General features: G+C 41.2%; 2 protein-coding genes across 3 annotated transcripts; both read left to right on the forward strand.

Annotated features, from left to right (window-relative positions):
• Positions 1–842: 842 nt before the first annotated feature.
• usf2l (upstream transcription factor 2, c-fos interacting-like) lies at positions 843–15,918 on the forward strand. 2 transcript variants are annotated; one of them, XM_010747886.3, is made up of 11 exons: positions 843–1,105; positions 1,738–1,778; positions 2,216–2,322; positions 3,427–3,546; positions 4,211–4,364; positions 8,081–8,168; positions 10,111–10,149; positions 12,126–12,184; positions 12,548–12,642; positions 12,735–12,863; positions 13,741–15,918. In XM_010747886.3, exons 1-11 carry the CDS (start codon positions 1,071–1,073, stop codon positions 13,828–13,830), a joined length of 957 nt encoding a protein of 318 aa, XP_010746188.2. In that variant the 5' UTR covers positions 843–1,070; the 3' UTR covers positions 13,831–15,918. The 2 variants fall into 2 exon arrangements, with proteins under 2 accessions (XP_010746188.2, XP_010746189.2); XM_010747887.3 differs by lacking the exon at positions 10,111–10,149 and having other exon boundaries at positions 845–1,105.
• A 5,606-nt stretch (positions 15,919–21,524) lies between these two features.
• hamp (hepcidin antimicrobial peptide) lies at positions 21,525–22,609 on the forward strand. The gene is made up of 3 exons (XM_010747885.3): positions 21,525–21,835; positions 21,937–22,011; positions 22,175–22,609. Exons 1-3 carry the CDS (start codon positions 21,749–21,751, stop codon positions 22,271–22,273), a joined length of 261 nt encoding a protein of 86 aa, XP_010746187.1. The 5' UTR covers positions 21,525–21,748; the 3' UTR covers positions 22,274–22,609.
• The last annotated feature ends 238 nt before the right edge of the window (positions 22,610–22,847 follow it).

The following is a 22,847-nucleotide window of genomic DNA, read 5'->3' on the forward strand; positions in this document are numbered from 1 at the left end:
ATAAATGAGAAGTAATCAGAAGAAAGACTGTAACATTGAAACATTGAAACTTTAAAGCATCATTCTCTGGGGATAAGTAATAATAATGTTCATAAAAGTGTATGTTGTCACTAACAGATGACTGCATGATGATCTTGATCATTTGAGTGCATGTTGCTGATAATATAGTGCAGTGTTTAATGTACTACTTTTACTTTTGAGTGTTTCTATACTACCTTTACTTTTTAGTGTTTCAAGAGTTTATTGTCATTGTCCACAGGCCAACGAAATTGTGTGTGAAGCACAACACAGAGCAGTAGTTAGATGCCAGTGCCCCCCCTCTCCAGTTCCCCTTAAAGTGCAAGGTGACAAGATGAAGTGACATTTGTGCATAAAATAGTATATAAACAGACAGTTTATATACTACTTTTACCTTGGTAAATGATCTGAATGCTTAAAAAAAAACTTTAAAACACAATAACATTTCAGAGTAATGTGTGATAAATAATGAAGGGAGAGAGAGCATTAAATGAATAAACGAATGGTAAAATAATCAGAAAAAAGACTGTAATATTAAAACGTTAGTTTAGTATAGTAGATAAGTAATAATAATGTTCATAAAAGTGTATAACAATCCCATTTTTTACCCCTTAATTATATTTTTGTATCATTTATGTTCCTCTTTTGTCACTAGCAGATGACTGCATGATGATCTTGATCATGTTGCTGATAATATTGTGCAAGTTTTAATTTGCACTCGACATTCATAATGTTTCACAGACAGACTGACGCTTTTGAACGTGTGTCGTTCAGATGCAAGTCTCCAGTTTTTTTAAGCTGCACAATCCTCCTCCTGCTCCTCACACACACACACACAGCTGATCGAGAAGAAGAAGAAGCAGAGGAGTCACCTCGGATCAACCCAGCTGCAGCAGCGGCCTCCATTTTAACTCCGACACCGAGCCGTACCTCACGTGTCCTGGGCTGTCTCTCTCACATGACCCGAGTGTTTGTTCCCGTGATCAGCAACTTCCATCTCCGTCTGTGACACGCCGAATATCACTTTTTTTTTTTTTCTATCCCTAACACTGATGGATATGCTCGAACAGAGTCTGGACAACGCAAGGTAAAAACCGAGAGCCGGGGTCAAAATGGCTAACAACACACACGCTAGCAATAACATGCTATTTCGGAGAGCTAAAGTTTAACGACGCTAACCGAGGCCTGACCTAAAAAAGAAAGAAGGAAAGAAGGAAAGGAGTTGGCGAAACGAATTTAGTGCAAAGAGGAGGAGAAGTGGACGAGTTTGCAAACCGGGGCTGGTTGTATCCTGGAAGACTTGACTAACTAAAATAATTAACGACAGTTAGCTGAGTTAGCTTCGGCTAAGCTATTTAAACACAAACAAACTGTGTTGTCAGTCATTGTGGGTAACCTGAGGACAGCGGCGATGTGATTAAACTGTTTAAGTTATTATTATTATTGTTATTATTATTACGCGACCGACTAACGACGAACCGTCCTGGATTTAAAAAAACACCCAGGACGGTTCGTCGTTAGTCGTTTTTTTTTTTAAAGCAAAACTTATTTGTTCATGTTCTTTGTGATTTAACTGTTTAAGTTATCATTATTGTTATTATTATTATTACGCGACCGACTAACGACGAACCGCCCTGGATAAAGAAAAACATCCAGGACGGTTCGTCGTTAGTCGGTTTTTAAAAAAAAGCAAAACTTATTTGTTCATGTTCTTTGCAGCCAAGAAAAACAAGAAGAAGAAGTTGTCCAAACATCTGAAGGTAAACACTTATTTTTTTTACCCAACTGTCACTGACAACATGTGGAGCCTTGCCTTGTTTTTTTTTTTTTTAGTTGAACAAGTCTGCACTTAAAACCCACCTGTTTAAAAATAGCCTTTTTCCATCTGATTCAATTGCATTGTCCTATTTTAAACCTGTTTTTAATGTTGTATTCTTTTTTATTATTATTATTGTTCTTTTTGTTTGTTTCTGTTATTTGCTGTCTACTCTCATTTATTGTACGGTGTCCTTGGGTGACAGAAAGGTGCCTATGAAATAAAATGTATTATTATAAAGTATTGTATGTGTTGTAGCACATAGTAACATGTTGTTTTCTTCAGCTGAACTCGCATCACAGTTTTGGTAGCTGATTTTATTTGTTTTTCTTTATGTTTACATGCTCACAACTGTACTTTTCCGTCCCCTCTCTTTTTAAGACGGAACAGGAGACGAGCAGACAGCTGTTACGATAGCCAGCGTTCAGCAGGCTTCAGCATTCGGTGACCATAACATCCAGTATCAGTTTCGCACTGAAGGTGGTCAGGTAAGGAACTGTACGCAACTAAAGATGTTGTGTTTTTGTTTTTTTGTTTCAGAAAGACCATAAACCAGGAGTCTTAGGGTACGATTGCATTTGTTCAGCACTCAAACAGAAAATAAAAACAACCCCAAACTTATCTGAGATGTCAGGTTAAGTAAATATCCAAGCAGCGTTTGACAGAGCTTTTTGATAAAAAGGATTTGGTCGCATGCACAGAGCACATGATTACTATAAAACAACATTTCATTTTAGTGTTTTGGTGGAAGCGCTGTTACCTTTTTAAAGTGAGGTGCCTGTTTAAGGTTCGGTGTCTTTGTGTTATCATGTGTTTGTTTGTTTTTTGTTGTGTTTTTTTTTTTTTTCTGAAAGCTTTGGCTCCATCCTCCTTTTTCAAAAGACAAGTCAGGAGGATAGCAGGCTCTAAATTGCCTGAAGGTATGAATGTGTGGTTTTCTTTTTTAGTCCCATGATTGACCGGTGACCTGTGTCAAGAGTGTTTCCTCTCGCTGTCCACTAATGTGGTTTTTCACTCCGGTGACGTTCAGTGATGGACAGTGTGACAGTGAAGCAAGTAAATAAATTGAAAAAAAAACAAAAAAAAACGAAGTAGTGTGGCGTTCGAGTTGTTTTGCCCCTATTTGGATGATTTACATTGGATGGAATTAACTCAGTGATCCATGTGGCTCATTTGGCGTAAACAGGGGCTAGTGTGCGCGATCATGTGATTCCGGCCTGGCCTGGGATTGGCACGGGGCTGCTGTCACATGTCAGTCAGGAGGCGAGTCACATGATGGAGGAATACAAATACTGATTCTTGGAACAAACAGGCTCATTTTTCTTGACTTGTTTTCAAATTGAATCAAGCACATTCTGAAGCGTAAGCATATTACGTCCCACACAATATGCTCGTGCTTCAGAGCGTCCCTGAAGTGAGATCAACGCACTGCTGAGATTAGGATTATAGCATCAGATTCAAGGGGCGGCTGAAGGGAATCAATAGATATGATAAACAAATCTACAAATCGGGTAAGGTTTTGAGCTCGGCGCGGTATTCTTGTAAATCTAATCAAAGAAATATTTAATTCTTTTTGTTCTCTCTCGTTGCAGGTGACGTATCGCGTCGTTCAGGTGACGGACCAGCACCTTGAGGGAAGAGATGATGGGGGAGGAGCAGTGAGCGTCGTCTCCACAGCCGCCTTCACTGGGGCTCCTCAGGCCGTGGCTCAGGTACAACATCTCCCTTTTTCTTTTTTCTGAATCGCTGATAATACAGACTGCTTTTGAAGACTGGCTGCATGCTTCAGTCTGAAAGTAATGCCACAGTCTTAAAGGATAATGCTGGTGATATTTCAGCTTTTATTATTTCAACATATTTCTAACAAGTCTTGTCTCTCTAATGTTGTCCAGACATTATTAAAAGTCTGTGAAGGAGAAGGTACCATTGTACTGGCTGACATATTGTGATTAAAGCTGCAAGTTTTTAGGTAATTCCTCCGAGCTTGTCAAACCAGCAAAGCAGCATAAACAGCGAATCATGTGCTTGAGCATGACGTCTACAAGAAAACAGAGCGCCTCACAAAGATTAAAAATGCAGTCGTAGGTTTGTTTTAGAATAAAGGTACAATGTTCATGTTTATAGCCATGGTTTTGGTCGAAAAACATGCAATTTTCTCAGCAGGATCAGACCAATTTTGTTTCCATTCGGAGGATAGCAATGGCTTTAGTGACCCTGCTGTTATCTTTGCTAAAAAAGATCACTGCTGCTTCTCTTTTCCGCCCTTTATCCCAGCTGTCAAACGAGTCTGACAGAAACCGAGGTGTGCGTTTACCTGCTGTGACTGCTCCGTTGCTACTTGTTCAAGCTCTGCTCTGTGTCTCTTATCTGTCACAGGCTGTGATCCAAAACCCTTTCAGTAATGGAGGAAGCCCGGCAGGCGAGGCGGTGGGAGGGGAGACGCGTTTCGCTTACTTTCCCGCAACCGCGGTGAGCGACGGGACCGTGTCTGTGCAGGCCGCCACGGACCCCACGCTCTCACAGGCAGGGGGTGAGTCAGTTCTCACGCTTAATTTGGGTTGAAGCTTACCACAGTGCTGCGTGGCTCATTATTAGCGGTTATTTTGAGTGACAAACTCAAGCACGATAATGAGAGAATAACATCCCCTTTTTTTGGGTTGTTGTAAATGAACCGTGATTCCCTGCAGCTTTGGCTGATGTTAAAGAAAGTAGGGCCATACAAAGATTGGCAGTTTATAAATCATGCTTTCCTTTCCGCTGGATCCTGTAATTGAAATATGATTTGTGATACAGGTGAACATTGAATTTTGCTCTTGCTCTAACAGTACTTTGTAACTCTGAAGTTTTTGCTCACTTTTGAAGAATGAAAGATTTTCTGTCACACAAGTCCAGCAGCATATTTTGCTCAGTAATATGTCAGAAACTTTGTTGCCATGGTTCCTCCAACAGTAAATGAGACGAGACCAAAACGAACTTAGTCACGCTGATCATATTTACTGTTTGCTGCGTGTCACATGTCCACCCACTCAGCTTCCCTTCCTCTTTTCCACCATATGTTGTCGTCGAGCCGTACTAACTGTCCTTGTGGTTACATGTTGGAGATCCAGAGAAGGACGGCGGACCCTATATGCCTGTGAATCAATGATGGTTTGGGCTCGTTTGACCTGGTGAGCAGAGCGTAGCCCTGTGGCACTTTTACCAGCATCGGCTTGTTCTGGCACTCTGAGTTTGAGGAGTGAATTATCAGCGTTCTCTGATGGTTTTAGAGAGCGAGTGTATTGTCTGGACAAGTGGTTACGGAAGGAACCTGCAATTCATCACCCAGATTCCTGCTGGCGTCTTTGCTTTCTGCCGCACTGTTGGCCCAGGTTGCAGGCTCTGCACGGGCACGAAAACGAAACCTGTACCTGCATCGTAAGACCCAGTTCTGTCCTGATCCGATGTTACACTTTAGTTCTTCCTTTTTTTTAAAGAGAAGTTCTTGTGGCCATGAATTTATATGTCTATATGATTATTTTCAATCAATCAGCCGATTATGTTTGTGATAAATTCTGTAGTTTATAAAATGTTCAAAATTCACAGTTTGTTAGAGCAGCCGATTTTAATATCTTTGATTTTGTCCAACAGTCCCGAAGCCAGAGATTCAAATCACTGTCATTATGACAAAAAAAAAAACTACTGCAAATCATTTGAGAAGCTGAAAGCAGAGACTGTTTGGCAGATGTTGCTCTGAAACAAGAAACGTTTAATGCGATCGACAGAAAATGTATCGACTCATTGCAGCTCTACATAAAACAGCTAATACACGATGTTTTCTCACATGTTTGGCAGTAACGCGGCACAAATCTCATCCAAGGTAGCGGCACGTGGCACTAAAGCATTTTGTAGTAAGATGCCATCTGCCCTGCCGGTTAGTTATTACGCTTGTGTCTTTTAAATTTTAGCAAGATGAACCTGGCTCATAAATCCAGAACATCTTTTTCCCAGCTAAACATTTCAGTCACGTACCGAAGAGAAACAATACACCGACACGATCGCGGGTCATGCAAGGTCATTGAGTTCCTTCAAGGAGGGAGGCGTCCTTGAGGTTTATTTATTAGCTCTCCTTTTAGAGAGTTTTTATTTTTATTATAGTCTACTATTTAAACATAATTTGTCAGGCTAATACACACCCTGTCTGTTTCTCTCTCTCTCTCTCGCTCTCGTCGAGCATTGTGTGTTGTATCACATGACACACACCCAGAGAAGTTCCCTTAAGTCCAGTGAGCAGTGTCAATTGACACACCTCAGTTATAACTAGTATGATACACTCTAAAACTACAAAACAAAACCCCAGCTGTGGTTGGTTTGAGTGGCTGCCCACTAATGCCACGGAAGACCACGGGGTTTTTTCTTAGCTGCGGGAAAACAGGCGAAGCCAGGACCTCGCAGGGGGAAGTGGGCCGCTGTCTTCATCTTCTGCGAGCCTGGGGCAGTTTAAGCAGGCATGACATACTGGCACAAGAGTGCACTGTAGGGTGTAGGTAGAAAGTGCTTTACAAGCTGTCGTCTCCTATGAGGTGAGGAATAGTGGAGGATAGTGCACTGGGCTCTGGCAACATAGTACCTTTTTTATTCTGGCAAGAGAAGATCCAGGGATGGGGAGTGCTTGACCTTTCTGTGAAATATATGTGTTGTCCATGTGTAAGCATCATCACATTTGGGTTCAACAGTATTTTTCTGCCAAAAAAATACCCTTTTTTTTGTTTTTTTTAGGAGGAGCAGTTCAGCTTGCACAAATGAGTCTGCCAACAATCTGCTGTTCCTCATCATAGGTTAGGGCAGGGGTGGCCAACCAGCCAGGGACTAAGAGCCAAAATTTTTACTGTGGTATTGCAAAGAGCCACACACACACACACACACACACACACCCTCTCTCTCCCTCATATATTTACCATGTCACAAATGTCACACACCCCTCACTATGAAACAGGAGATTGACAAAAATGGGCTTAAACTCATCCCAAGACTACAGGCCAGACTTTTCCTCAGCCAGATTCACATCACGCTCACTCACTGATATTTCAATCATGTCAGTTTAATAAAATTTCCTTTATGTTTTTTTTTTTTTTTTTTTTTTTTTTTTTTTTTACGCCACGGGTAATGTTCCACGCCACTTTGTAGGATGCAAAAGTCACCGTCTCAGCATGCTTGGCATATTGTTGGAACATCTGGGTCTGTTTTTTTTTTTACTTTTTAGCGTGTTTTAATTTGTGCTTACGAAGTTCAGTACCTTTGGGGAATTCCTTGTCGATGTTTGACTGGAGCGTGCTGAAATGTCGCCGAAGACTTGAAGCTTTGAAATGTGCGAACGACGGCTTGCCTTTTCGTTCAACAAAAAAAGTAAGCTTCCTCCCAGTCCACAAGAAATGTCTCGTACTCGTCTTCATAACTGTGCTTAGCTTTGCATTTAGCCATTTTTCCCACGCAGCTTGTCGGAAAACTTGTGCACGCGGACAGGAGTGTACAGTGAAGGTTAATTGGTTCCGTGGCATGTTTGTGGCACTAATTGCCAAATACACACAAGCATAACAATAATTAAAAGGAGAGAGAAGGCACACACACAATTTTAACACAAACAAAGTTTGTTTTTTTTGTTTTTAAGTTGGATAGCCGCATTCTTATCCCGAGCCGTGGGTTGGCCACCCCTGGGTTAGGGGATGAACTACAGGCTGTTTGGAGATCTGAAACTAATGAGCCCCTTTCATGCTTTACGGCTGTATCAAGGAGTTGTGCGTCCTGCTATTTCCGTGTTACACGGGATGGTTTTGTCTGAAGGGACCTTTTGATTTTTGTGCTGATTTATTGAAAAATGGCAGTAAATTTTGTTGGTGACCCGAAGGGACAAGATGAGTTGTTTTTCTCTCACAGGTCTTGTAACAGTGCTGAAAGGCCCAGTTTCTGCATGCTTTGCAGTCGAGTACATGCATATTTCTCTCAATTTTAGTTTTGTTGTGTCTCTGTTGAGCTGTGAGAAGGGAATCTTGGCAGTTTTTCTGTCTACGTGTCGATTGTAGATGAGACTGCTTTCCAGCAGTGTAAACATTGTTTTGTGCGTACCCGTGAGGATTTAGAGTTTGATGAGTTTTTGCAGCGAATACACACACATTTGTTGAGATATTTCATTAGAGACTCCGTCCTTTCATGCCCTGCTGCTGTTCTATCTTTTGCCTCATTGCTAACCGATGACTCGTATGCCTTCCACAGGTCAGTTTTACGTGATGATGACTCCCCCTGATGTCATTCAGACAGGCACACAACGAACCATCGCCCCACGCACACAACCCTACCCTGCGTGAGTATCAGCTCTGTCAGCTGCTGCCGTTCGGGGGGGGTAAAAGGAGACAACATTGATATTGCAGTCTGAGACACAGCTATTTCTGAAAACAAACTAACCACTGGTCAGCTCTTGTAAAACACTATTGTTATCCTCCATGTAAAGGCCACTCAGAATAGGCCATTTAGGGATTTTAGCAGACAAGTTAAGTTCAAATTGTTCAAAGTTTGAAGGTGATGTTTGGTTGGAGTTTAACAAAAGTGGGGCAGGTTGCTGTTTTGTGCTCGGAGCAATTCACAGCTATTAATTAATTTAGATAAATCTCAGTCAGGACATGTTTCCGTATTGAACCCATTCAAAACCTGCGCTCCCCTTAGACTAAACCTGCACCAGCTTGACACGGTCTGCTTTCAGTTCAAGAGACCCCACCTGGCAAAGCCGGAGAGATACACAACATTTAAATGAACATCAACACATACTGAGTGAACAAAGCAAGCCGAATTCACCTGAATCTAAATGCTAATGCAGGGAGGTGGATGGGGGGGAAGTGGAAGGGGGTTATATTGCTGGGAAATGGTGCAGGGATGTGGCGTTTAGCAGAGGTGTATGCAGAGAGAGAGAGAAAAAACAGTTTATATGGCCCACCTAGTTGTTTGAGATCGATCTAGGTTGATCGATTGAACATCTTCCAAGTCTATTTTAACTACCACGAGGCTCAGTTTATGCAACACAAAGTGTGACTAGCTGTTGTTGTGTGTCTGCCCATGAAGCCCTCCTCATATCTTTCCAGAGTTTGCTGTAAGGGTTGTTGTTTTTTGTTTTGTTTTTTAATATCAGGGATCTTTATTTTAGCCCTTTCTGGCAGCCCTGTTATTCCTGCAAAAACTCGTTACTTATCTCTAAAATTCACAACATGCATCATTATAATCACGCATCAAAAAAAAAAAGGGATCCAGACTCAGACTCTCTCCAACTGTTAACCACACGCTGGTGATTGCTGTTATTAAGATAATCAGCAGGCTCACCTGAACAAAACTAAGATGTCATCTTAATTGCGTGATATCAGCCTGGCTCTGGCCTACCACGGAGGAGAATTTCAGCCGGCTTTATTTGAGATTCAGGGTTCACTTGAGTGTCAAAAACACATGAGCCAGAGTGCTCTGGGATGCGGTTTGCTTTGAAGTCTCGTAACTAGGCTCCTTCCTCGTTTGGGGGGGAAAAGGCTAAAGCAGAGCCATTTGCTCTTTGGGCCACTCAAAACGAACACATGACCCATTATCAGATTGAATTAGCAATTAGCAACTTAACCTTTTAACTTGTGAAACTGACAGGGTACAACATATTAACACGCGCGCACACACGCGCGCTAATTGATTGCTCTGAGTAGCACATACGCTCCCGTTTTCCTCATTAGGATGGTTATTAAAAAAAAACACACAAACAGAAGACAAGCGCAGCACTTTTAACCGTCTCTGCCTTTCAATTATCATTCAGTCAGTCTGGGCGTATGCATGGAATATGAATCGACAACAAGGATGTCGACTGCTGCTGTGATTTTCTTTTTTTTTTCCAAGAACTTTCTCAGAGATTTAAGCTCCTTTTATTGTGGGCAGCATTACGGAGAGTTCTCGAGTCGCCCTAGATTTGGCTGCAGTTCTGCCGCTTTTTGATGCAGCGCACAGCGGACTGCGTTCCAGTCAAGAGCAAAGACAAAGCTTTGTTGCAGCGTGCGTCTACATTGCCATGGGTTGAAAGTGAATTGTTTTTTTCGCATCTCTCAGAATGCCAATATGCAATATGTCTGTTTCTATTTATTTCCCCTCATATGAATTCATTTCTGATTTATGACAGAAGCCTTTTTTTTATTTATTTATTTTTTTTTAACTAATGATCAGTGACATTAATCGTTGACATGTGAGTAAAATGAATGAAAACTTGCCACCCTATCTGCCGTTCGCAGAGATGAAAACGAGCTGCTGCAGCATGACGGTTTAAACTGGTGAGGACAGCTTCCACATTTCTCCCACACTCCTTTTTTTTTCTCCACAGCAAATGAACTAATCGAATGAGATCACAAGAAGCGAGAAGAAGCACACGAACCCCTGCCCTCCTCCTCTCTCCCCGCCCCTCCCCTCTCATAAGTCCCCGGTGATTTCCCCCTCTCCGCTCTTGATGTGCGAGACACAGATGTAGCGTTTCTTCAGCGCTGACCCTGATCCATTGTTGTTAGTCGTGCTTGTGGCGACTGTATTTCTCCATTAGGACTAGAGAAATTAGGTCATTGTTCTCCATCTGGAAACAAATGGCTCGCTCCACACTTTTATTTTAGTATCATTTCAAAGTGTCCTCTGTCGTAGTTGTTTGAGTTTTGTTCCCTTTTTAGCCTAGTTTTGAACAAGTTAGGCTTCCAAACTAATTGGACAGCTTTTGAGGTTTTTATATCCTGGAATGAATATTTAGGATAAACGAAGCTACTGAAAACCGTGTTGTCACTTTCATCGTATCTTCTCCACTTAATTATTTTCACAGAAGCGGTCACTAAAGCTCGTCATCCACTGAGAGGATGTCAAGCCCAAGCTGCAGTCACTTGTATCTCAATGTTCACTTCACCGACTCATTGTGCAGGCCAATGATAGGGGGAGGGCCGAAAGAGTCACAATTTCTCTTTTGAGGATCAATATAAGATTATACAAACGTAGTTCTCTTGTACATCTACGCTTCTAATTATATGAATAAAGCTCTTCAGCCCTGGGATTGTGTACTGATAATTTTCTGGATTTCCCTGGCAACAATAACTCTCAGGAGCACTTAGATGAGGTGTGCCTCTAAGTTGTGAAAGAGGGGGTGGAAAAAAAAAAAAGACATTCCTCCAGGCCTGTACATTTAGTTATTCATACAGTCATCCACATTTTTTTTTTAATACACTCTGCACTGTTGGGCTGAATCCATTATACAGCTGAAATCCCATTAAGATACGTTGAGATACAAGAGAGACTGCAGTTTGGCTTGGCTGACTATCTCAAACAGAGATATCAGCAGTCGAGTTGTGTTGATGGGTCACAAATTCACTGCTGTAGAATAAAGATATGTCGGAGAGGGACAGCCAAGGAACAGGAATGACCTTACACGACATTATTAACTTCATGTAGTGAGTAAGCAGAAACTCAACCAGTAAGAAATTATTCAAAATTAAGATTTTCTTTTGCCAATCTTTATTTTTTTTCCCCTGCACTGTTTCTGTCCTTTTGCATGGTTGATGATTTATTTGAAATGGGGGTGTGCGTGAAAGTATTAATTGTCTGTTCCATTACTGAGACATTAACTTGGTTGAAATATTCAGGAGGCCACGTATATAATTATATATGAGTGTGTTGTTGGCCTGTTCATGTCATGGTGGGTGGTTGGATAAGTCTCCCTGTCACGTCTCAGGGACTTAATTAACAGAATACCTCAGGGAAGACACAGAGACAAGAGACAGTTGTGTCATTAGCCGTACGCCCAGACTCCAATAGACAGCATCTGGTTTTCTACAGTGTTGTAATTTCACAGCATAATAAAGCAGAGAGCTCCCTTCAGGCCACACCTGGGAAGAGGACAGCCAACAAGAATAAGAAGGTTGGACGGGTCTCAGTTTTCCAGCCGAGCAGGCCGGCTTCAGGCCACTGAGGGTGTCAGGACTGCATATGTGACCCATATGGCTGTACTGCTTTTATTATTTCCACCAAAGGCACAACACAACTTTCAGACAGTCCCTTTTTTTAAATAGCACACCGGTAGTGGTGAGGGACGTGATTACAAAAGGCTCGAATTTGAAGATAAGGGTGAAGAATAGTTTTTAATAGGCACAGGGCTGGGTGAGTTTAGGGAAGGGAGGGAGGGAGTGGGTTGGTTTGGATTTGTGTCTGATTGTAGGGTAGTCAGAGATGGGAGATATTCTGGTGGATGAAAAGTCTTTTATTTCCTGTCTGTCTGCAGGAAAATGGATGGACCGCGGACACCAAGAGATGAAAGGAGAAGAGCGCAACATAATGAAGGTTGGTAATTAGCTATGATTGTGGCTTTTGATTTGATCAGGCGGTGCGACACAATGCAGTGTGGTGCCTGAATGGAGCATTTTTGTTGAAATAAACTCACAAAAGCCCTGTCATAATATTCTATTTAAGAAATAAACACAACTCTGTTTATCGGCTGACCACTAGAGGTTGCTGTTGAGCTGTCAAAGTCTGGCAGTATTTGGTGCCTGAAGTGCAACCACTGAAATGAAGAGATCTAGAAAATCAATGAATTTTTTAAACTATAATTACGTCTGATCTCAAATAAATCAGGAAGCAGCTTTTTGTATTTCTGAATATTTTATACATCTCTGTTTTTGCTTTTTATTTCGACATTCCAATCAGTCGAGAGGCGGCGAAGAGACAAGATCAACAACTGGATAGTCACGCTTTCCAAGATCATCCCTGACTGCAGCATGGACAGCACCAAGACTGGAGCAGTAAGCACTTGTCTCTGCTCTGCCGCTAACTTTTATTTTTTTTTTACTGACAGTCGCCATTCAACTCTGTGACGGCATCTCTGTCCTTCCAGAGCAAAGGAGGCATCCTGTCCAAAGCCTGTGACTACATCCGAGAGCTCAGGCAAAGCAACCAGCGACTGCAGGAGAGTTTGAAAGAAGTGGAGAGGATACAAGTGGACAATGAATTGTGCAGGCAGCAGGTATGAATATCAGTTGTTGCCGCGAGCCCACAAATATTGGCATCAATTGAAGTTTCCGGGGGGGGAAATAATGGGCAAAGAAGGTCTATGAATGATAATGTCAAAATCTTCCTTTGAGGTGGTCGGGTGTAGCATAAATAAAGTCACGTATAATGAGGAGGCCATCGTGGGCTGCATATGCGTCTATGAAGATTGCGACGGCGTTGAATAGATTAGTGTGCTTTGGCGTGCATCACAACATCCTTTCACTTGAGCCTCAGAAGCATGAAATCCTCCCAGCTCCACATGCATCTTCGTTCCTCCAAAACAAACCCGCCCCCCTGAGACCTGTGCCCATACAGCTGATCATCACAGAGAGGATCAGAGTTTGCACTCATATAAATGAAGAAATGTTACCTAAAATCAGGGCTTTTGCAACACTGTGGGAATAATATACACAGGGGTTGTGTGTGTGAGCTAACTGCATGCTAATGTACTCAAAGTATTGTAAAATCTTGCAGCACTGACGCTGCCACAACTCCCCATTGAGTCCCAGCCCTGCAAGGCACTCAGCAATATATTCTGATGCTCAAAGCGCAATATCCTTTCCTCAGTCCCACAGTGGGGAAGCAGGGAATTTGGGATTCACCCAGGGGAAATGTAGCAGAGATGACATACCTCAAGATTTGATAATCCAGTTGGTTGTGGACAGGGGTGTCTTTTTAAAAAGGGCTGCGCATACTACGCTTTAATCCCAAGGATTGAATAGCCCTATGTCTACATTACACACAGCCAGCACAAAGTTTAGTCTGCAAACTTGGAACTATATCAAGTTGTCGCAGGGATGAAGATGTTGATAATGAGTTTTTTTTTTTCTCTCTCTCTCTTTCTCGTTAAGATCGAAGAGCTGAAGAACGAGAACGCTTTGCTCCGAGCGCAACTCCAGCAGCACGGCATCGAGATGGTTGGAGAGACGCCACCGCAGTGAAGCAGAGACAAAAAAAAATAAATAAAAAAAAGAACAGGGAGGGAGAGGATGCACCAGAAATCAGACACACAACCGAACAGGGTGGAAAAGGCGGCGAGGAGATGAAATAATAAAGGACTTGTGAAGAATCACTTTTTTTTTTAAAGTGAATGCATCCTCTCCTGGGTTCCCAGGTCGCGATCCCTTCACTGGCCAATTGTGGCTGCACTTGACTGTTCCAATCCTATTGAGATAACCATCTGTTTCAGCTCAGTAGAAATGTGCTGCAAGGAAAAGATGCCCACTCACCACTCACCACCACCACCAGAGTGCTTTACTGGCACTCGCTATGAAAGAGAAGCTCTTCTGAACTCCTCCCTTTGTTTTGTATTTATGTAGCCTCACTCATGGACTATGATGTTTGTCATTTACTTTTGTTCCCCCATCAGTGTATTTTCCCACAAATTATTATTAATTTTGACTTAGTTAATGCTTTTATTCTGTTTGTGTCTCTGACTTCTGTATTCATGTTGTTTTTAGCTGCTTTAATTTATTAGTCCGCTCGCTGACAGAAGCCTTGACGGAGACCAGTTACATTGAAGCTCATGCACCCCCCAGAGAAGCCGAGCGAATTTCAAATGAGAAAACATCAAAGTGTTGCAAAAACACTTGCGATTCTACAGACGGAAATAATTTGACGCACACAGTTTCTTACCTAAGACCCAAAGACAAACGAGGTGGGAGCGGTGCTGGCCTGTGCTTCTGGGGCTGATTTATGTAAATATGACTTATCATGTTTTAGTACAGACGTTACAGAATGTTAGAGCAGATTATCTCTGGGAGTAAACAATCAATAACTCATTAACTTTATGCTGGCCCTTTTTGTCATGATGTGTGCAATCTTGGAGCTTGATTAGGAAAAAAAAAAAAAAGTGGTATACTTGAATCGTTGGGCGTTTGCTTAACCAGAAAAATAACTCGACAAAATCACCTGTGAAGAACCAACTGGTTAAATGTTATTTAATTACAAATTGGAATGTTCAAGTGTGGATTTACTCAAACTCAGCCTCCTCGATTGTGAAGTGGAGAGGAGAGTGGCACAAATTCCAACTCTTGGATAGGTAGTGTGGGTTTTCATCTTTTGTTCAAGTGTGATTTACCGGCGTCTCACTACGTGAAAGAATAATCCCCACGTTTCCTATCAAGCTGTTTGCTCTATTTTGGTATTGCAACACAGTTGGAGCTCAATGCACACAGAGGGGAAGACACCCCGGAGAGCGGTACTCAAAGACTCTCTGCTCACTATGGAAGGAGTACACAGGAATTCAGAAAACTCGTTCTCCATTAAAAGACAGAGCAGTCGCAAAGTGGGGAAACTTGGAAATGATCTCTCATATTTCTCCACCCACTCAGGCGAACAATAAGTAAACTGAAATTGGTTGTACCAACAGCAAAAGCCAATATTAACATTGTAGATTATTTTGTGAATGAATATACATGATGTGTTTTTTTTTTTTTTTGTCCCGCTTTGGGCGATGTGAGTGAAAGTGGAAGAGAGATATCAAGCTTCGCAGCCACTTATTAGAGCACGATTGCTTCTCCCTGTGTCAACAGCTCAGGATCCAGCAAAGCAAAACCAACACTCAGACCCCTGGCAAAATCAGGCAGACTATCATATTTTAATATCTCAGACTGTGCAAGTTAACAGCTTGTGCTTTGGAAGTGCTGTTCTGCTACTACTGCTAGATTCAAACCTGATAGTGCAAGTGTCTGATCTATCAAACGAGGCTCCAAGCCAGAGTTGAATGATAGATGTTTTGCATTAGATTTTTTTTTTTTTTTTTTTTTTTACACCTCAGTGAGAGGAGAGCAGAAAATGTGAATGTGAAGACATGAATAATGCTTTGGAAGATGGATGTTCACAAATGAAAGGTCACTCATGGCTAATTTTTTTTTTCCCCTCACGTTTCTTTTTTGAAATGGCAAAAGGAAGAAAAAAAAAGAGACTCCTTTTCTCTCTGTAGCAGCCTCACTGTTCTCAGGTTAGATTGTATGACATCTTTTCTAAATAAAATGGTGAAAAAAAATAAAACTTTCACTAGTTCATAACCTTTATGGACTTTTGTTGTGGCTCATTGACCTTCTGCAGATCTCGCACATTTACAAAAATCCATACTTAACTCTTGGTAAGTTGGGTATCAGTTCATTTCTGTTCTTAAATACATAAATATTTGAGTTGGGTCATGGACTTCATTTAATGTTTTGACTCAACTTTTTTTTAAACTCTGCTGCACATTTCATCGAATCTTAAGTATATTAAAGCCCCTAAAACATGTTTTTAAAATCAGGCATTTTGCTGTAACCATAAATATTTATGACTACATTTGTAACAGTGAAAGTTAAAGTTCAAATAAGAAATCCTGATTGGTGCACAGAGGTACGTTACACCACCTGTTTCCCCCCCCAAATGGAGCCCCGTCTATTCAAACCGGTGGGAAGAACAGACGAAAGCTCAAATCCAGCAATCTGTCAAAACTTGTACCTTTTGGCAAAAAATGTTCTGCTCATGACTGATTGAAAGAAAAAGAAGAAGAAGGTTTTTAGGGCTTTTGAAACCTACAATCCCACAAAAAAAAAAAAATCCTATTGGTGTGGCGTATTTGAGATCAGCTGCCATACTTTAAATTTAGATTCACACATCTACTCTGAAGGATCCGAGGAGAGCATATGCCGTTTTCACCTTTACAGTAGTTGGCCCTAGGGCAATATGATAAATAGAAATGGCCATAAATCAAAGGTCTAAGACTGTTTTGAGTTACACATTGTACAAAGCAAATATTGCTGGACATGCATGCTCGATGCAGAACATTTTCAGACATCCTCTGCTCTTAAAGCAACAAATCTGGAGGATTGTGCAAACCCTGGAGAAAGAATGCACCCTCTATGTACTCTTTAGTTCATACGATCGATTGATCAGTGCGCTGCGTGTTCCAGCTACTTACTAGTTTTAATTTTACCAGAGGGCACCTTGGGTGAGAAAGATCAATAGTGGATAAAAGGCGTATCTAAGCCCTCGCTGAGATTGAGTTTGACACTGCAGGTCAAGCCATTTAAGCATCATTCGCACAGCCATGAATGATTTGGATAATCTTTTAAGTGCACACTGGGATGCGTCACACATCCAAACAGTAACTAACTACTTATAACTTAAAGACTCATTATCTATCAGTATTCATTAGACCGACACTGTTAAATTTGCTTCGGTTTTGTCTTGCCGGCACCCACTCCAGTGTCTCCAGGCTTGTCAGCTGCCATTCAAACACACACACAGCTAGTCAGGCAGGCGTCTGTGTGTCCCTGTCTCTGTTTGAAGTGGCTGATCTCTGATCCTACGTACCTCCCTGATTGGGACATACGTTCTGTCTGTCTGTCTGTCTGTCTGTCTGTCTGTCTGTCTGTCTTCCTCTTTCACCTCAAATCTGTAAAAAGCTCTCTGAGGAAAAGCAGAGTTGAAATGAAGTCGGTTCGGAAAGGTTAACATAACGTCGTACAGACATGCAGATTTCTCCTCCAACAAATGGAATTTGAAGCGCGCACCGGGCAGAGTCACTTTTACCTCTCGGTTCAGATAAACTTCAAATTAATTGTTGCATTAATTGGAAGAGGGAAGTGTATCCGCTTTGAGCAATAAATTGTTATTGATGAAATTATACTTAATAGATTTAAAACAGTGGTTTATTTCTGGTCAGTACTGAGCCAGTGCCTGTGTGCCTGGAGGGTAGGACAGAGCCACCTGCTGTAAAATCCTTTATGTGAATTGGAAAGGTCCTTTTTTTTTTAATTTGTGTTTAGGCATGTCTACCAAACTTCACGCTTGACTGATTTCCATTGAACTCATGCTGGCCAATGCATTCTGCTGGAAAGCCACAGCTTCATGTCCTGCAGGCTAGTCTTACCTTTGTGCTTTTTGAGCTACAGGAGCACACTGTCAGGAGCATGCATTGTCCACTGCCTCAGCCTGTCTCACATTCCCCCTCTCTCTCTCTCTCTCTGAGGTTTTTATTTGTCAAATATGGCTGACAGAAAGAGTCTTATTCCATCTGACATACAATGCTCCTCATACCTTGTATACCACACTGACTCTCATCTTTCTTGAGCCTACATTAATAACTACACAGCTACTACACGGCTGCTGTCTCACTCATAATAGTAGTATCAGCACAAAGGTATGCATTCTGCTGCTGTCAGGAGACGCCGGAATGAGCTCATGTTTTTCTTTTTCTTTTTCTTTTTTTTTCTTTGCTTCTCCTGAGCAGCCATGATCTTGGAGTCGACAGTATTTTGATCAGACTGACAGGAAAATTCTGTTTGCATATGTTGGGAATCACATTTGCATCCAAATAAGAAGAAACGGTGGAGATTATTAATATTGCAGCGGATAAACATGAAGGAATCACTGTCTCTGATCATTATTAGAAATGTAAGATGACAGGATTAGTTGTTCGATGCATTAATTTAACTCTCTGCCTGTTCTGTACATTAAATATCTGACGCGCTGTACAATACTGAACAATGGCCAAAAAAAAAGGTTTAATAACAGCAGCTGAAATCAAATGGAGGAACACTGTACTAGATGATCCATGGCCTTGGATCCAATATCACAGCCACTGATCAAACTGACCCACAAACAAGAATAAACAGTGGGGATGAGTGGTAGTGCCTGAAAATTGTAACACACATTGAAAATGTCATTGTATTTGTTATCACTGTTTCTGATTAATAACTCTAGATGCATTCAGTGCTCTCAGTCAACTTTTCAGGCAGTAAAACACGAGAAGCAGCTAAAATCAAATGGAGTTGATAGTTATAAATTGAAATTATGTGTTGAAAAAATAAGGAAAGCTTCAAACCTATAGATCTATAAGCTCCAGGTGTGCTTTTACATTGATGACTACTGTTTGCTGGTTTTCCTTTAAAAATCTGAAACAAGATTGTGCTGTTAAAACTTTAACTAAAACACAATTAGCCTCCTGTGTTTGTTTGGAATATTTTGAGATCGTATAAAGATCTGAAAATTGATTTATTTTTTTCAAATCTTTGGCATTTGAAAAAAAATTGTGTTAAAATTCACTGTTTTCATATGATGTGGGGAACCTCAGAGCTTTTCTAAGTGACAACTAATTCATAGCTTTAAACTAGAACTTCACCTTGTAATGTTCTTTTAATTTTGTGTGTCTTTTTCTTTTTTTAAAGACATGTTGACATGAATCGAGGGGAGATAGACGGGAAATGCCACCAAGGGTCACTCAATAATATTTTGGAAATTCCAGTAATATTGTAACATTCTTCTAATTCCTCATAAACTGGGGAATTCCCCACGGTGACCAGTCTCAAAGCCATTAACCTGAGCTCCATGCTGCCCCTTGAGTCCGAAACGTGACATTGTCTTGTGCCCTGTGGCAGTCAGGAGCAGTACATGATCAGAGGTCATCACCATTCAGCATTATCATGTTTATTTACACATTGTTTATGGTGTACCAACAGTTCTGTTCTGCACATGTCCTAGTTTTGTGGAAAGATGTAAACACTCAGCATGACAGTCTGTTGGCAGGCAGTGTTTTGTGTGTTGAGTAGGAGTGGCGAGCGTGGCAAGCGTGGCAAGTTTGGCAGCAGGACAAGCTGACAGAAGACGTGTTGAATTTGTGATTTGTGTGTTGCAGTGACAGAAAGTTTTGGGGGGTGTGAGTGAGAAACGGATGAGGACAGGAACACAGGACGATGATGAAACAGCGACAGACGGGGGCAATGCCCTCAACCGGGAGAAAAGGGTAGAGTGGCGCCTGTAGAGGTGAACCTGTCTGCCGTGCTGGTGCCTGGCTTTGTTTGGCCAGAAGATTCCTTATACTGATAGCCTCGGCGGATAGTAGGAGACACGCATGCTCAGTGAACAAGCCAAAGCATGCTCGGAAAACTAAGATCTATAAGCTCTTTTTGTTTCCTACTTGTCTATATCTTCTTCTTTCATATGCTCACAGCGAACAGTCAGCCTGTGTCATGGATTTCACATGAGCTGAGTCATGCTAAAAAGAAATGACTCATCATGAGTGGACGTGATGTGCTAACTGAAATGGCCTCTTTTAAAACATAAAGTAAAATAATATTGGGATGCCCCCCCCCCTCCCTCCCTCCTGAAAAGTATGGATAAATCCCAACAAATGTGGAGCCATTCGTAGTTGTATTTGTTGACTTTGATGTTGTGGTCACCCAAAGCAAGCAAGCAGGCCAGCTGGGTTATCAGTGAACGAGACAGACTGACGCAGGGGTCCCGCGGCATGTTGTTTCACTAATTGAGTCAGCCCGGGCAATTTGGATAGACTTTGAAGATATAATGAGAATTCAAATGGCCCATGATTTTATCAGCATGCTCAGTCCACCGTTTATCAGTTTGTACCTTTATTTTGCCTTTTCTGTTATTTCATTTCCACCATTATTGATTTTCGGATTTATTCGCAGCCTGATGTTGTTCTCGAATTGTTTTCCTACTCTGACAGATTAATTAATCTTAAAGTGTTTATCGCCGCTTCACTGATAAGAGGAAAAATAATCCTCACAATCTTGAGTAGAGTTCTTTGGGTTTTTTTTTTTAATCTATGCACATGTTAACAATCTGGATTATTATCATTATGTAACTGTCATTACATTCACACGGTTGTAATTTCACACTGTTTAATATATTTATGAACCTAACATGCTGTGTGGCAGGAAATTAGTAATGATATTTTAATGAAACAAGCAGCTGTCCTTTGTCTGGATTTTAATACATCATTCCTACATAATGAAGAACCTAACATGCACAATATAGAAAATGACAGGGAATATATATAAAAAGATACAAAATATATAATGATATAGACTAGATTTAACACTTGGGGCAATGCACTTCTTCGCTTTCCAGACATAAACATAATCACATTACATTATATTCATTTTTATCTAATGCATATTGAAACACCTTGACTCTGAAATGGGAGGTTTTTAATCCTGGCTACTATTCCGCTGCTCTCAAAGGGATGTAATTTGGTTCAACTGCAGGTTCCTGTGTATTATGCAAAAACTGAATGTGTTGAAAATGAGGGGCTAATTATTCCATTTGAGAGGTTGTAATTACATCCTTTAGACTGAGCAATGGATATTCCAAAGTGGCTCCCTCTCTCCTTAGTGAAGGATTTCCTGGGTCGAAGCAAGTGCAGCTCACTCATCCGTGCAATAGATTGACCCGAGCAGTCTTGGCCTTTGCTGTGGGAATCCCCAGTTTCCAGTTTGTTCCAGCAAAAGTCATATTTCTAGATGACTCTATAGAGCGCTGCCTCAATACAGGATACATATTGCTTTCTCATATATTGTAAAAACGATGTCAGCAGCAGCAGCAGCAGCTTGTTCATGTGTGGAATTATGTGTCCTGTCTGCGGAAAGTAATTTAATTTAAAAGTTCATAGTTGATTTGATATTGTTGAACAGACGGTGGAGCCCACAATCAAAAATAGATCAGAGAATTTCCACCAGTGTTGCAGCATTTAAAAAAAAAAAAAAGAGGAGAAATGAGGAGGTCAAAATTTCCCCAGTGGAGTTAGGTAACTGCTGCCAGGAAGGGGTTGGGCCTCCCGGAGTGATGAGGCAACACTGAGCTCAAGTGTGTATAAATACCAGAACACTCTGCATGCTCAACCATCAGACAGCAGGAAGGAGTTGACAAGGGTCACCAAAAGATCTGAAGAAATCCTCTTGCCTAGACGATCACCATCCATCACTGGAGCTGAAAAAATAAATTGAAGATATTGTGGTGCTCTTTGGTGGCCTGACACCCATGAGAAAAAAGACCCACCAGGTCTAATCTGCAAAGGATTTAATAACTAAACCATTTTTAAAAAAAAAAGCTAAAATGAAGGCATTCAGCATTGCAGTTGCAGTGACACTCGTGCTCGCCTTTATTTGCATTCTGGAGAGCTCTGCCGTCCCATTCACCGGGGTAAGAATATCGACTTAAACTCACTTCATTTGCTTATTAGCTATAAATGTTTTGTCAGGATGCTAAGATGTGGCTCCTAAATGTGCATAATTCATTAACAGGTGCAAGAGCTGGAGGAGGCAGGGAGCAATGACACTCCAGTTGCGGCACATCAAGAAACGTCAAAGGAATGGATGGTATGTTCAATTGACTGAATGAATTAAGCCAATTACTGTGAGCAAATTAAAATTTAAGTGGATGTGTTTTCCCCACGGAGTATCCTGGTGCTCTCTCCGCACAAGGAGAGGATGAAATGCTGGGTGATGAACACCACGCTCATGTCTCTTGTCTTTTGCACAGCCAAATTTCAGACAGAAGCGCCAGAGCCACATCTCCTTGTGCCGCTACTGCTGCAACTGCTGCAAGAACAAAGGCTGCGGTTACTGCTGCAGGTTCTGAGGATTCCCAGCGACAGCCAACAAATATTAATTTATTATGCTTTTTATCTTACCCCAGGAAATGACCTTTTCTTGACTTTTTTTTCCCTCCAATGCATTGCCTGTGCCACACTGTTTTGTATCGTTTTCATGAGGTATGATTCATGGAAGAGCACTGGAAAAAGAAATGAAGCTATTCTTTGTATTTATTTTGCATGTTTTCATACTTCCGCCCTCTTTTTTGTAAACGCAACACTATGTAAATTTGTTTCTAGAAATACAGATGTGACTGTTTCTTTAACTAAATCAGATTCATTGTTGATGCTGAATAAATAATAAACATTCAAAGCAAATGAAACTGTTTGTGTTAAGGAAATATTTAACAGCAATAGGTTTTAATTGAATATGTCTAAACTATAGACAGTACAAAACATGGACGTAGTAATCTTTGATGTTACCTATCTAAAAAGAAAAAATGCCAAAGATGTATAGTGTGGGTGGAGCTGAAGCACCCAACTGTCAATCAAAAGTCACACTCTTAATACATAACTTTAAGCCTTGATATAATTCAAACAGGTGAGTTATACTGGACATAT

Source organism: Larimichthys crocea, chromosome XIII (assembly GCF_000972845.2).
Source record: "Larimichthys crocea isolate SSNF chromosome XIII, L_crocea_2.0, whole genome shotgun sequence".
Taxonomy (NCBI): Eukaryota; Metazoa; Chordata; class Actinopteri; family Sciaenidae; genus Larimichthys; species Larimichthys crocea.